This window comes from Eretmochelys imbricata, chromosome 20 (assembly GCF_965152235.1).
Source record: "Eretmochelys imbricata isolate rEreImb1 chromosome 20, rEreImb1.hap1, whole genome shotgun sequence".
Classification (NCBI taxonomy): domain Eukaryota; kingdom Metazoa; phylum Chordata; order Testudines; family Cheloniidae; genus Eretmochelys; species Eretmochelys imbricata.
In genome coordinates, this window is record NC_135591.1 from 13,921,994 (window position 1) to 13,937,399 (window position 15,406).

At 41.6% G+C, this 15,406-nt stretch overlaps 1 protein-coding gene across 1 annotated transcript; it reads right to left on the minus strand.

Moving 5' to 3' along the window:
* Positions 1 to 9,456: 9,456 nt before the first annotated feature.
* Positions 9,457 to 14,088, minus strand: LOC144277934 (homeobox protein Hox-B1-like). Its single transcript, XM_077838962.1, has 2 exons — positions 13,509 to 14,088; positions 9,457 to 9,800 (listed from the first exon to the last, which is right to left on the minus strand). Exons 1-2 carry the CDS (start codon positions 14,086 to 14,088, stop codon positions 9,457 to 9,459), a joined length of 924 nt encoding a protein of 307 aa, XP_077695088.1.
* Positions 14,089 to 15,406: the final 1,318 nt, after the last annotated feature.

A 15,406-nucleotide genomic window follows, 5' to 3' on the forward strand; every position in this document is an offset into this window, starting at 1 on the left:
GTTCTGCTCCCTCTCCCAAGTGTGCCTCGCCTTTGCTCATGTCCCCTCCCTCCCAGGGCCTCCTGCACACGGCTGAACAGCTGATCACCAGCTCACAGGAGATGCTGCGGGGGAGGGGGCGGTGCTGAGCGGCAGGGCCGCCGGCAGGCAGGAGGGGCTGGGAGAGGAGCTGATAGGTGAGGCCACCAGTGGATGGGAGGTGCTGGGGGGAGGGGGAGGAACAGCTCTGGAGCTCCCACGGAGTCGGCGCCTGTGAATGGATCTATCCTAGGCCCGGTCAACATTTAAAACTAGGTTGATGTGAAAAATGGACACCCCTGAGTGGCACAGCTATGGTGAACTAACCCGCTGGTGTAGACACAGCTAGGTCAGCTGAAGAATGCTAAAGTGACAGGGAAACCTTTTCCGTCGCTGTAGCCTGTCCCTACCTGGCAGGGTAACAGCGAAAGAGCTAGAGTGCCAAACCTGTGTTTCTGTGCCCCTGTCGTGCAGACAAGCCCTTGGGTACTTCTCTGGCCCCCCCCATTGCCATAACATCTACAGACCTCACAATCGTTAGCATAGTGATCTTCCCACACACACACTGGTTAGGTTAGGAAATACTATTAGCCCCATTGTACAGAAGCAATTAAATGATTTGCCCAAGGTCAGCCAGGAAGTCTTTGGCAGAGGTGGGGATTGAGCTTGTGTCTCACTTTTACTCCTTAACCACCACGGCAATCCATTCTCCCGGTGCAGCAATGTGCTTAGCACCACCAGCCCTGAGCTGATCATAGCAAGGATACTTTTAATGCCCACAACACACTTAGGTAAAATAGGGATCTATTGCCCCCCCGCCCCACCCTTTTACAAACGGGGAACTGAGGCACAGAGAGATGAAGAGACCTGCCCCAGTCACACAAGGAGTCTGGCTGAGCTAGGAATTGAACCTGGCATGCCAAATTCTAGGCCAGCTACTAGGCCAGCTTTCCCAGAGCCTGCGGGGCTCACAACTTTACACTTGCCCCCTACTGTTCCATTTAACACTAAGCTATGATGCAGCTCAATTCTTCCCTCTTTACTCACGCTGAATAGGGCCAATCCTGCCAGTTGTCCCACTGAAATGAATGGGATTTCTCACAGAGTAAACTACTCAAAGTGACTAAGAGTGGCAGAAATGGAGCCCTAGGTTTAGGCGACTGAGAAAACTGGGTGGGAGGGGACTCATTATAGCAACGTAAATCCAGAGTAATGCCGTTGACTTCAGAGTAAATCCCAAATTTAGCTGAGAGCAGAACCTGGTTCTTCGTAACATTGAAGTTAACAGAGACTCTGTGCTAGGGTGTCTGATCACTGTGGGGAATTGGAATATGCCATTTATATATTTCTTTCCCTGTTAATAGCAGGCATGTAATAATAGAACTGATCTGAATGGAAACTCAGCTCAGATGTTTTGGTATAAAACCGAGGTGTAACAAGTGTGGGATCAAATTCATCCCTTGTGTAAGTGCATGTAAGTCACTGAGATCTCCTTGGGCAGACACCCACTCAATCACAAGCAGCACTCACATACACACTCACTCACACCCTCACATGGTGAAAATAAGAGAGAATAAATGTCCTAAATTCCTTCTACTAGTACCTGTTCCTGGCACAAAATTTTCAAATTTATTTTACACATGCATGCACTAGAATATGCACACACTAGAGCACACTTACACAGAGAGCGTAGAATACACTAACACACACAAACACTAGAATAGACTTACAACTGCACAGCCTTTTCTTATGTTCAAATTTAGGCCCCAATTCAGCAAAAAAAAACAGTGTGAGTAGACCCATGTCTAACTTTATGCACGTCAATGGGTCTACTCACATGTTTCCGATTAGGTATATGCTTAAACCCCTTGCTGAGTCGGGACCTTATGGACAAATGTGCTTGATAAAAATAAATGAAAACTCAAGGTGAATTTTAGAGGGTATATTTTAATTGTAATAGACAATTGAAACATTTCCAACCCTGCTTGGATAACTGAAAGTGGAGGGGTTTCCCCCGCAAATATACAAATTGAAACTTCTAAAATCAACTGAAAAAATATGATCAATTTGAGGAGAAGAATATTGCCATACAGTATTTAATAATCACTTAAAAAAAGATGAGAAGGAAAAGTTATTTAATTATCCTGAGATCACCAGAGAAGCTTCCTTTTTTCTAAGGATTCTCTTTCAGTAATCTATCTATCTATCCATCCCTATACACACCCATCTGTCTATCTTTCTATATGTATATAATCCTTCAGACTTCATTGACTTTCACAGAATTACACCAGAGATAAATTTGAGCTTATATATGTTATAATAGGCTCCTAGGCACTATGGTAATAGAAATAATAATAAATAATGGAAATATACATAAGAATTTTTCTTTTGATCCTATATGAGTATTTATGGTACTAGGCATTGATAATGTTTAAATTAGTGGCTGATGTGCACATACACACATATTCTTACATGGGTATCTATTTAAATTTCTTATTCTCTTTGTTTTGAAAACAGAGGTGTCTGCACCTGTTTTTCTGTTTAAACTAAAAATAATCAGATGCAGGTGTTTACATTTCTGCATGGTGCAGAGGAAAGAAAGTCTGGCTTGATTTATAGGAAGCATCCTCAGTCATAAATCTCGGTGCAGTGTATATTTTTAAATGAGTGCTAGTGTGGTGTTTCATGTTAACTTTGCCTTTTTTCTTTCTTTCTTCCTTCCTTCCTTTTTATTTGAAACAATAAAATGTAATTAGAGGGTGAAATGTTCTTGCTCGGGAATTTGGGAGGGGATCGTGTCTGTCAGCACAACTGCCTGAGAAATAAAGGTCCTTATTCCTTGCTGGTCCAAATCGATGTCGTCCCATGGATTGCAATGGAGCTACTGCTGATTTCTGCCAGCTGGGAATCTGTCCCCCTTGACACCAGTGGAGCTACATTGATTTACACCATCTGGGGACCTGGCCCCATTGACTTCGATCGAGCTATGGCCGTTGAGAATCTGGCCCCAAATTGAGATTTATGATAGAGAAATTTGCACCACTGGAAACCAGTGTCTCTGAGGTCAGGACAAGCCATTTGCCCTGGGGTTAATGGGTAATTTTAGGGACTGGTGTTTATTTCAAGTCTGGTTTAAAGGACATATTTATTGAAACAGCAGAAGGGAGCGAAATCTCAGGCATTTTACAATTCTGCAGTCAGCCTCAGAGAGTAGCCTTAATTTTTAAAGGCAAACTCTGCTCTGGATTGTACTGGTGTCAAACTGGAATAACTGCAGTGGAGTCAATGAGGGCTACTGTATATTTACACCAGTGCAAGGGACAATAGAATTGATCCCTACAGAGCAGGAAATTGAACCTGGCTTAATCCACACAAGATTTGATCTTTGATTTCTCTTTTTCACTTATGCTCTTTTTTCTGTCAGGTGCTTTCTTGTACTTCCCTGTCCTCCCCCCTTCTATGGGTCAGTGTGTCTTTCCCTCCTGGTTTTAGCCTTCTTCCACAACCCCTTTGTAGTCAGTAGCATCGCAAGGAGGTAGGCCAGAATTGTGGCCTATTGTCTGCACACCATCCTGCCAGAAAGAATAAGCCTGGGACCATACACAAAGCAAAGCAGGAATCAGACTGGTTCTCCTATGTGGACCCCTCTGTCTCCAGCCTGCAGATTTGTTAAAATTCTAGTTCCCTTTGGAAAATGAACAAAGCCGGAGAAGTGACTTGTTCTGGAGAGTGCAATGGATGATAATGCTTTATCCTCTGCTCAGTGACCAAGGATTGCATGAACTGTGGAGGAGCTGCAGGATGCCACATCATTGAACGCTGCTGACATCAATTTCTACAGTTCAGCAGCGGCAAAGGCAGGTTGGCTGATATTTAAGAGGTATGGATTTGACCCTCTGTGGGCCCTGATCCTGCTGGAAAAAGCTTCTGTTCCCTTCTATGTCAATTCCTCAGCTAGGGCAGTGGATCAGCAAAGCAGCATCTGGTGAAAAGGAGAAATCTGGTGAGGAAGGGGATGAGAAAGCTGTAAAAATGGGAGAGTCTGAGGATGGGAGATGGAAAGAAAGAAAGGAGAGGAGAGAAGAGTAGGAGAGAGAATGATGAATAAAAAGAGAATGAGACAGATAAAAAGAGAAACAGAGACAAAGAGAAAGCGGAAAAGGATGAAAGAGAAGGCGAGATTTGCAAAGAGGATGACAAAGGAAAAGAAAAATGAGATGGAGGGACAAAGAGGGAATGAGTAAAAAAAAAAAGAGAGAGACACACAGGAAAGAAAGAATGAGAAAGACAAAAAGAAAGAGAGAGTGATCTGGGAGGAGAGAACAGAATCCTTGCTTCATGATCATTTTCATGCTTTGGGGCAAGGCTTTGTCTTTAACCTTCCCGTCGCAATGAAGAATTCCTTCTTTCTTTCTTAAACCCAAATAATTGAGTCATCTAGATTCCTATGATTTACCATTTCCAATGATAAATAGTCGTTACAGGAGTTAGCTAGTTGGCAGATCTTTAGCTTGAAGTTATAATTTGTCAAGCTGCCACTAGATTCATGTTTTATGCTAATGAAGGCAGACTTATTGACTCAGGGTTAGTCAATGACCGGGTCAACTCTGTCCTCAGGCAAGGAAGAGGTCAAAAGGTCAGAGGTGAAAGGAAGAGTAGGCCTGTATGGATTTTCTGTAAGACAGCTGTAATTTTAGAATAAAGCCTGTATAACACAGAGAAAATATGAAATGTTCTAATAGGCCCAAATGCAGTAGACACAATCTGGCATGTACAATGCTGAGACAAAAGAAATTGATTCAGCAAAGTACCTTCTTATTAAGGGACTCCCCAAACCTGCTTGTACCCCACGCACAGTGTTGCCAAAATCTGGTGATTTCATCATGAGTTTGGTGTTTTTCTTAAAGCCCCAGCTCCTGGAATCATGGGATTTGTGTGAACCTCTCAGCTATCATTTTTATAAAATAGCAAGTTTCTGGCCTCATGGTTGCAGGAAAAAGCCTGAAAATGTGATGCCGAAAGGCTCAGAAACAAGAAGGGAACTAAAGGGATCCCCCAAAATTATTATTATTGCTTTAAATCTCATGATGTTTAAGCCAGCTTTGTGATGGGGTGGGCAGGGTTGTGATTTTTGAACACTTGTGGTTGCCAATACTTCACTGCTTTATGCAGACATGAGCATGAGCCATGGGATACACATACACTGAAGCTGGATCCGTAACTTCCAGCTTGGGTGCAGCTTCCAGCTACATGTGCTAGCTTTAATTAAGCCTGCACACTAAAAATAGCAGTGTAGCCACCTCAGGATGGACCTAGGGACTCGGATGGGATTGTTCTCCGGTGGCTAGCCTATGCCAGTGCTCTTGCCATCCTGGGGTACACTGCTATTTTTAGCATGCTAGCTCAGTTAAACGTCTACTCAAAATGGAAATCACACCTCCAGCTGTACCCTTAGGATTCCGGAAGTTAGAGGTGATGTACTCCGAAAGACCTCACCTACAACCACGTGACCGCCCATTGTGGACAATCAGTCGCAAGGTGTTGGTTCAACTGTACATTATGGGACCTAGTGAAGGAATCACTGGGTGAAATTCTCTGGCGTGTGCTGAGCAGGAAGTCAGATGAGATGATCATAATGGTCCCTTCTGGCCTTGAAATCTATGAGTCGAGACCAGGGGTTCCCTAGCTGTAGTACATGAATGACTCTTGCTACATGAGCTTGATGTTCCAGCAATTCACGTCACAACAATTTTAAGAAGGTGGTGTGTGAACCAATACACGTTTGGGAGCCGCAGTTTGTGCCTCAAGGGAATTATCAAACAGTAGGTGTAAAATATCTCACACTTGCAACCTATTTACTTACAGCAAAAAGAGGTCGGGGTTTTATTTCAAGCTGCTTGGTGTATATATTCTTAATTTTGAAATGTTGTCAATTTTTTTTTATCGAAATGCGAATGATATCTTTGCAGATCCACCCTTATTTTCCAAAATGCTGTACGAGTTTTCCTTCCTTGGAGCAAATTTGCTCAAGAATGATCCATTTTCAAGGCAGGGGAGAAAGTTAGATTCACAATGCAATATTGCAAGGACTTTGGGGCAGGAACTGTCTATTACAATATGTGTGTAATGCGCCCAGACACACTGTAATGTAGAGATTCCAACTCACTGGAGCTGAGGTGCCATCTTAACATACATGGTAAATAAAAGAAAGAACAATAAGGTAACACAAATAGAATCAAACCAAGACAATTTTTAATGTTATCCATTCACATATCCATTTCCCCTCCCTACCACAACACACATTCCACTTCATATTGAAAGAAAATAAATAAATCAATAAATAAATCCATATCGTCCTTCCGATAGTCCTGAGGGACAAGGTGGCTCAGGGAATATCTTTTACTGGGCCAACTTCTGTTGGTGAGACAGACAAGCTTTCGAGCTATACAGAGGTCCTGAAGAAGAGCTCTGTAGCTCAAAAGCGTGTCTCTCTCACCAACAGAAGTTGCTCCACAAAAAGATATTCCCTCACCCACCTTGTCTCTCAAATACCCTGCGACTGACACTGCTACAACAACACTGCATACATTCTGATAGTCCCGGCAAATAAGAGGTAGACATTTTGCAATAGCTCCCTTCATTTTCACGTGCCTTTTAAATATTCTCCACTGTCAAAAGAAGTCTCATGTTCCATGCATTTAACTGGATTCACTATACATCTTTGGTTTAAAGGAATATGTGCCAGTTTTAGATTGGGGTCATAACTGAACCTTGCAATCCCTAAACATTTTAAATAAAACTTTTCTTTCTTTCTTATGTTGATTCTAGACATTTTGCAGTTTCACCAAAATGTCTGAATTTACCTTTCAGAGTAGCAGCCGTGTTAGTCTGTATTCGCAAAAAGAAAAGGAGGACTTCCACATGGAGTAATTTAAAATAACAAATTAGGAGAATTTTTAAACAGGCAAGGAGATAAAAGTTTAGTTACATAGCAATGAGAGGAAAAATAATTTAAAACACAGCAGCAACCCTAATTCAACATGAGTACTTCAGTGAACAACTCACAGCTCATTTCCAAAGTGTGATTAGAATTTTGCAACAAGGAAAGACAAAATAATAGCATTGGTGGCAAATTAGCATATTTGGTTCCTTAGCTATTGTTTCATGTGTGTGTTTTCTTTTTTTGCCAGCAAAATGGAGTGAACTGCAAATTTAAAGATCCGATTAAAAAGGCAACAGTTTCCAGGGATTGTCCTGCCTGAAATTCCACTGATGGGTGTATTATTTAGAGGTGTTAAAACCCCACCACCACCCCATTAATCCTTTCAGTGATGAGTGGCAAGGAAGACCGAGGGTAAGTTTGGTTAGCAGAACATTTGGTATAAATCCAGCGGCTGTTGAAGAAGAATGCTGTGTATATTTTTAAATCAAATGTACTTTTCAGCCACCTAAAGTCCTTTCATTGGGTTAGCCTCTTGTAATATATGATCCGAGTGAAAATAAACCAGTATTCTCCATGGACAAAAGGCATTTCTCAAATATATTTTGATAGTAAAACATCAATAATAATAATTATTATTAATAATAATAAAACACAGTGATGAAAATGAACCAATTATTTCTCCAAAGTGAGGCATTGTGTGCAAACTTTGTCTCAGCATAAGTGGCTCTAACATTACCTAGGGTTATTATAACACTTCTTATTGTTTGTTCTTGATAAAATGTTGGCCTCCATTTTATCCTTTATTAAAGTTTAAAAGGCAACTATTCCCATCTTTCCAGCCCATCACCACTGTCCTGTCAAAGTTCTGTGACAACACCCCTGATTTTTGCATTTGCTTTGTTGCTTTCACTCTTTGCTATAAATTAAATCCACTTTTAATATGAAGAGTGTGTTTCTTCCCAGCTGTTAGAAGATTTAAATGTTAATGAAGAACCTCAGAAATGTGAAAATAAATAATACACTTCTAAGCTTTTACTGACTGAGGAGGTTATTTATAGCATAATTACCATGTCTCTTATATTTCTAAGCCTGATTTTGAACTCACATTTCCTCTCCTATCCATTTGTGCTGAAGGTGCATTTAGCCTAGGAAAGCACATTTAAAAGATGGGGGAAACATCATATTTTCTTGATCAAATATCTGTGTAGGCCCACTGATTATACTGCATATAACTTGTTTCATATGGATTAGATCCAAAGTCCATTAAAGACCACTAGATTTTTTCCATTGATTTCAGTGGCTTGAGACCGGGCTTTTTCTGCCCCTTTAGTATCACATCAGAGGGAGGGTTAACTCACCCACTAGGGTATCATTTAGATGTGTGGGCACAAGAATAGAGATGGCATTCAAGAAACTGTGATAACCATCCTTGGCTAGAATGGCTGTCTGTGGCCAGAATGCTGAGTTCAGCAAAAATGTCCTGGTCTTAAAAATACTTCTGAAGAACATTATTCTCCCTAGAAATTTCACCAAAATGGTATGTAACTGTATTACATATCTCTAAAATAATTACTCCCAGGAGATAATGGCTCTAGTTCCTTCTGAAAGGGCTCAGTGAAATAGGAACATTTGGAATTAGAGTTCAAATATGAAAATTATTCCCCAAATTGTTGTCAGAACTTTTTGTGGAAAACATGTAATTGAACCATTTGGTAAAAAAACACAAAAACAAATGGTGAAACTTTTCATGAAAAAAAGTTCATTGAAAGTTCCCACAAAACAATTTTGTCAAGAATTTTTGTGGGGGAAAAAATTGCATCAAAACTCATTGTGAATAAGGCTCATGTCAAAACTTTTTGGGGAAAATAATGTGTCAAAATAAAATTTGTCAACACTTCTAGTAGAAAAAGTTCATCAAAACCTTCCATGAAGAATGATCCTTTTTGTGAAAAAAATTAATCTAATCTTTTTTGTGACTAAAGATGTTGTAGAAGCTTTTTGTGGAAAAAGTCGAAATGTATTGTGAATAAAAATGTAACTGAAACTTTTAGTGGAAAAAACGTCCAGTTTACTCACAGAGAATCAAGAGTGTGTGAAAACTTTTTGTTGTCTGCATTTTTTTGTAAAAAGTTCATGGTTTTGAAAAAAAATATTTGGCCCTTTCTATTCACCTCTGCTCTACGAATTTGGAAGGGAAAGTGACCCCTTTTTTTTTAGCATGGCATCCATTAATCTAGCATCTGCATCTATTGGAAGGACACCGATTTAACAGCACAATGCTGGTCCTGTGCTATCGGTGTGGTCATGGTGGTGAGTGTGGAAGTCTCTGCACATGGTTTTGGTGGGTGTTTTCATCCCCAAGTCCATTGCAAAGCATTGCACCCTTCTCTCTCCCCCAGCAAGATGAATGCAGGGGGCTGAGTGGATCTGATGGGAAAGTCTCTTTTCTGTTTCTCTGCCCAAGATCAGAACAGAAGTTCTAACAAGAGCCTCAGTCAGATGGGAGGCGTGGGAGCCTCGTTACTTCTGCTAGGAGAGGTAGCTGGGGAGGTGATGTCTGATTTGTCAGAGGAGGACTCCGGTCCATTGCAGCCAGCTGACCCCTCAGGGAAACCCTCCCTATCCCTTTTCTTCTGCTTCATCCTGCGGTTCTGGAACCAGATCTTCACCTGAGTTTCGTTGAGCTGCAAGGCACAGGCGATCTCAACCCGCCTGGCCCGGGTCAGGTACTTGTTGAAGTAGAATTCTTTCTCCAGTTCGGTCAGCTGCTTGGTGCTGAAGTTTGTCCTGGGAGAGACTGCGTTTTTCTCCCCAGCAAAGCCACAGTCTCCTGATTTCACTGGAGACAAAGGGAAGGGGGGTGGGGAGGAGATGGTTATTAAAACCCATGAGGTTAGTAACTAGGAGGCTCCCTTTCCAGCTAGCTAACTTTCTTTCTTCTTTCTTAACCCCCACCCGTACAAAAACACCTTTTTCGTGAGTAATATCCCCCCAACACCCACACACATACTTTCCATTATCTTTCTTTATTATATGCATAGATCCCTATTGCAAAATATACTCCTACGGCAATAGGTATTTATTCTGCAAAATAATCATATACACGTTCCTCTTTTCCACGATATATATTGCAATAGGAGTGTATTTAGCAAGAGGTATATATGTACCTGCCTCTTGCAATATATATATTGAAAAATAGTGATATGTAGGTATATAGGATTATTTTGCAGAATGAATATGTATTGTAATATGCGTGTATTTTGGAATCTATATTAATTATGTAGATGTGTCTTTATGTAGATTATAAAATATAAAATATGTGCGTGCGTACTTGTGTATCTATGTGTGTATACATCAATTCATTATGTATATAGTCATTATATAAAACACAAGTAACAGGTTAGACTCGCGCGGGCTTCAGTCCTTTGCGCTCTGTGGTTCATAGAAAGTCCCCGGGCGGCCCTGGGATTTTTGAAGGAGCAGTGAAAAAAAGGTCAGTGATATCAGACCCCATCTTGGGGGACAGTGCCCTGTTTTGGGGCTCTGGGCTTTTCTGCCTTAAAACACACACACGGGGTTATCATGTTTCGATAACCAGGCTGACCCAATAGGCTTGGCGGCGGAACACGTGCAGGATGCGGCAGCCCAAAGGTTAAGTGGAAAGGAAAGGTGGTTATAATGGGAAACTTGCCAGAGATGGGTAGAAAGGGCCCGGGTCGGTCTTTCTTTCTTTTCTTTTCTTCTCCCCCCCCCCCCAGTCCCCCGAAAACATTCAGATTGAGGGAAACACGTGGGGGTGGGGGGAGCGAATAACCCTTAACAGCTCTTTTCACTTCGGAATGACTCTAATGCCAGTCACGAAGGTTTCACAGGCAGTCAGGGCAGGGAGAGGTGGGGAAGCCGGGGGGAAACTGCAGCAGATTCACTATCTGCCTCGGGTCCCTACACACCAGAGTCGCCTCCCCTACAAGCCATTAGCTTCTCTGACGCCGAACTCAGGCCCCAGGTAGTTTCACTTTCAACTCTTCCCTTGGAGTGGCCAACTGCCTTGTTAGAGCCCCTATGGGTCCCCCGCTCCCTGAGGGGATAAAGTCTCGTGATCGCATCTCCATTTACAGCTTTCTTTCTTTTTCTTTCTTTCTTTCTTTCTTTCTTTCTTTCTTTCTTTCTTTCTTTCTTTCTTTCCAAACACTGCTATTAAAGTGATGCACTAAATGAAGGGGGATAATCTGCATCTGTTTTTGCAGAGTTGAGTCTGACGTCTAAGGTTTTGCGTTTACATATCAGCGTGATCTTAACTTTCAAATCAAAGAACAAATCTCTCTTTCTCCATCTCTCTCAGTCTCTATCTTCTTCCCTTCCTGTGTGTCTCCTTCTGTCTTTCCAATTTTCACCTTCGCTCTAACACACACGTCTTATTATACTAGCATAAAGAATATCCCTCTGCCTTAGTATCGAGCTCAAAAATGAGCATACATTTAAAACAAATCTTCTCCATGCCTGTGAAACCCACTAAAAACATCTGAAACCATTTGACTCTTATTTGCTTTTTTCCTTCGTTTTGCAAATGATCAAATTCATCCTTGTTCTTTGATTGATTTATATATGGCCAGAATCAGCAAAATAAAAAGCAGAACTTTCCCAATCTTGTTATATTTTTGCTCTCAGTGAATGACAGTTAACCGACTCCTCTCCTTCCCCTCTTGAAGGTGAAACAATGAGATAAGGCACTAAACAAAGAGAAAGCTTTTAGCCTTACTTTTTATATATATATATATATATATATATATATATATATATATATATATATATATATATAACCCCACGCGGTTGCTTTCTTGGTTATTTGAATAGCTTTTCCCCTTTGGTCGAGAGAGTTAGGAGAAGTCGGATTCGTTTATAAACCCAGATCATCAGAAGAGAAAACTAAACAAACACTGCCCACACCCGAAAAGTTACAGGAGAGAAGCAAACATCAATTGGCAAACTGTTTGCAAAACGTAAAATCTGTTCCCCTTCAATCAAACTCCAAGAAACTGGAAAATCATACTGTCTATTGCCGTCAAAAGACCTTTAAACTCAAACGGCAGAGGAAATCCCTTGGAGGCAGTGAACTCGGTTTGATTATTTTTTAAAAAAACATTAAAATCTCAGGCTGTTCCACTGGATTGCCTTTGAAAATATCAATTGCTTTCTAAACCCCAAACGATCTCCTTTTTCAACGTTAAAACCGGGATGAAATGTGCATTTCCCACCCCTCCCACTTGAGAAAATACATCATTTCACATCCAGTTAGTTAGATACTTTGTAACAACATTTAACTTAAAAAAAAAAAAAACATTACCCAGAAATTTGCAAAAGCTTGGAAGAAACTTTACAGGAAAACGCTTGAAGCAAACGCGAATCTGTTTGCACAGATGGTTCTACTATGGTAATTTTAAAGAAAGTTGTGATTTTTTTTAAAAAAAAGATCCCTCAATTTATACAATATTTAGCAAAATGTCAGAGATAAATCTCTTGGAAGATATTTATGATGCAAGGAGCCACATATAATTGGAAGTAAACAAGAAACTTCTAATGATCTATGAAGACACAGATTTTTATCGATGAGTTCAGAAAATGGTTTCATTACGAGGCTTAATATTTGGAGAAAGTTTTTCCGCCTCTCAGTTTGAAAAAGGTAATACATGGACTTTCCTCTGGGGAGTAATTTAAATGAATATAACTGCTACCCTTTGAATTTTGCAATGCACTGAGCGTTGTCAAGATCAGAATTTTTTGGTAGAATAATTTTGAAGCTAAATTCCCAGCGCACAGAACTAAAAGTCAGACTTGCTAATTACCAACCTGCTAAAATTATACAAAAGTATGACGTTGTTTCATCTCTTTTATTTTGGGCTAAATTACTTTTACGGGTGTTGTTGTCGCGCCTAAATTAAAATGAGACAAAAGTCAGATTCCTGTAAAATGCATTTTAAAATATTGAAAAAAGACGTTTAATTTTTCAAGGAAACAATAACCCCATTCAAAACCACACACTCCCAATCCCCAGGTTCAACATTAATTTCAAACTATACATGTGTACCTATATATATTACAGATCAAATAAATATTTGATATATGTTTAAGATTCTATCAGTCAGATCAAACACTTTTTTGGGGACCATTCTGGCCAATTGTAGACAAACATGTCCGTTTCCTCTTAACTCGTGTTTTCTAAAAAATAAAAGTTTGTTTTCCCTTGAATGATTTTTTTTTTAAAAGAAAGCAATAATTTTAGACACAAGACAACTTTAATTGAAAAAAAAAGTTCTGAAAGTCACACTCAGCTCGGGAGAAGGAGTGTAGTTTGGAGGTAATCGTAACAAACATCATGGCAGAGAGAAAATTTAAGGCAAATAGACCTGCTTAGAGACAGGCATGCGCCAATGTGGGGGGGACGGGACACCTGAATATCTTCCACTTTTATTACCTAGTGACGTTACTTGGCCTCTCCAAGTGACCTGCCACCCACAGTTAAATACACTGGCCTCTGTCTCAGACTCACCTGTTCTGGGAAGGTTCCTTTTGACTCTCATCCACTCAAAAGTTTTCGTGGCACCGTAAACATCCTGAGAGAGGTCCCCTCTATCTTCTGGCACCACCAGAGAGTTACAGCTGGGGGGGTCCTGGCTACAGGCGTGGTACCGATCCGCTCCCCGACCCCCGGAGCGGGGTCCAATAAGGCAAGCTGGGTAGGCGGCGGCGGCGGAGGGGGGCAGGCTCCCCCCAGGAAAGCCGGGGTCATGAGAACTGGGTGGGAAGGGGCTGCAGCAGGATGAGTTATAACCTGGGGAGGCGAAAGCGGCGCCGGGAGGTTGGCTGGGATTGTAAAGGGGCCTGGGCCCAGCCGCGGGATGACGAGAGGGAGCGGGGAAAGGATGGGGCTGGCCGGGCGGGGAGGGGAGATGCGGCGGGGGGGGCCCTGCAGTTGGGAGCTCCCTTCCCAGCACGCAGCGATCGTCCCCAGCACAGCGGATGTTGCACGGCCTCCGCGGCAAATGCTGGAGTCTCTGCTCCCCGGGCCAGGTCCCTGCATAGCCCGACCTGCTCTCTCCCCCCCAGCCCAGCTCTGGCTGAGGGTTCATCCTCCTCTCATTGTGCTGGCCCCCACCCGCGCTAGCCCCCTTGTCCCGCGCCCTGGCCCGGCTTGCACCATGTCAAATGGGGCACTTCCCCGGCCCGGAGCGCGAGGAAAAGCCAGCTGAAATTCGATACAGTGGCAGGAGGGATCACGTGGCCGGCTCTTGGCCAATGGCCAAGGTTCACTGGGAGAGGGACTGTTTGATGAGTTAATGGCAGCGATTTGTAACTTTCAGTCTCTCTCTGGGCAAACACACAAGAGGGATGATAGGAAACAGTTTCTGCACCAGATCTCTCTCTGGGCTGCGAGAAATGGACATGACTTCATCCCTCCCCCCAACCCAGCCCAGCCCCAGCCCACCCCACCAGACCCTCCTGGAATCTCTGCTGGGATGCTCAAGGTAAGTCCATTTTTATTCTCACACTCCCAAGTTCGCTTGCATGCATCTTTTTGCTGTGGGGGTTGTTGTTTTTTTTTTAAATAGAGCATCCCTCCCTCCCCTTCTTCTGTATCCAACCATAATACACCGTTTCATCTTCATTTAGCCGATGAAGTTTGAAATTACTTTTGCAATGAAAATGGATGAACATGCTTGTGTGTGTATGTGTGAGAGAGAGAGAGAGAGAGAGAGAGTTTAGTAATGAAACGCAACAAACTTTCTGTATAGATCAAGTGGATACTCGTTAATAGAAATCCCAAAGTGGCTTTATTGATAACCCATAAGGCAACTTTTCAGACTAAAATATCCCATTATAATAGAGGAAAAATGTTTCTTTCTTTCTTTCTTTCTTTCTTTCTTTCTTTCTTTCTTTCTTTCTTTCTTTCTTTCTTTCAAAGCCACGGTCAACTGCCTTGGTTAATTCCGCTCCCCCTCCCCCACCTTTCACCCTTTCCAGCAATAATATTTAATTTCAGATGTCTGGCTTTTCTTTCTGCTCTCCCAAGCTAAATCTCCTTTGGAAGAATCAGTGGGTAAGAAAATGTATTATTAATTATACTCTAGTTTAATCAGCCAGACCTTATAGGAAGGTGGATTTTGTAGAATAGTTTTAATTTAATTGTATTTTGATCTATTGGCTTGTTTTAATTGAAATAAGAAGATGCTAGGAATATGGAGAATAGTTACACTTCTTGATTGTTAGGAGTCTTATAAAGATGGTTATCTATCTATATATCAATATAATGACTCTGAAACTGGAGGCTTTGGAGAAATCATTAAATCCAATTTTTATGGGATAGTTTTTAAGCCTTTTTAATATGATCCTGTTGTCTTTTTAAGCTAGCAACCTTTAGAGACAGTCACCCAGATGTACTTTTTGAGT

Excerpts from the sequence above, each read along its gene's own strand:
- LOC144277934 (XM_077838962.1), bottom strand. The coding sequence starts at position 14,088 with ATGAACCCTCAGCCAGAGCTGGGCTGGGGGGGAGAGAGCAGGTCGGGC. Across the intron at positions 9,801-13,508 it reads AAGGAACCTTCCCAGAACAG|TGAAATCAGGAGACTGTGGC; the intron begins GTGAGTCTGAGA and ends CTTTGTCTCCAG.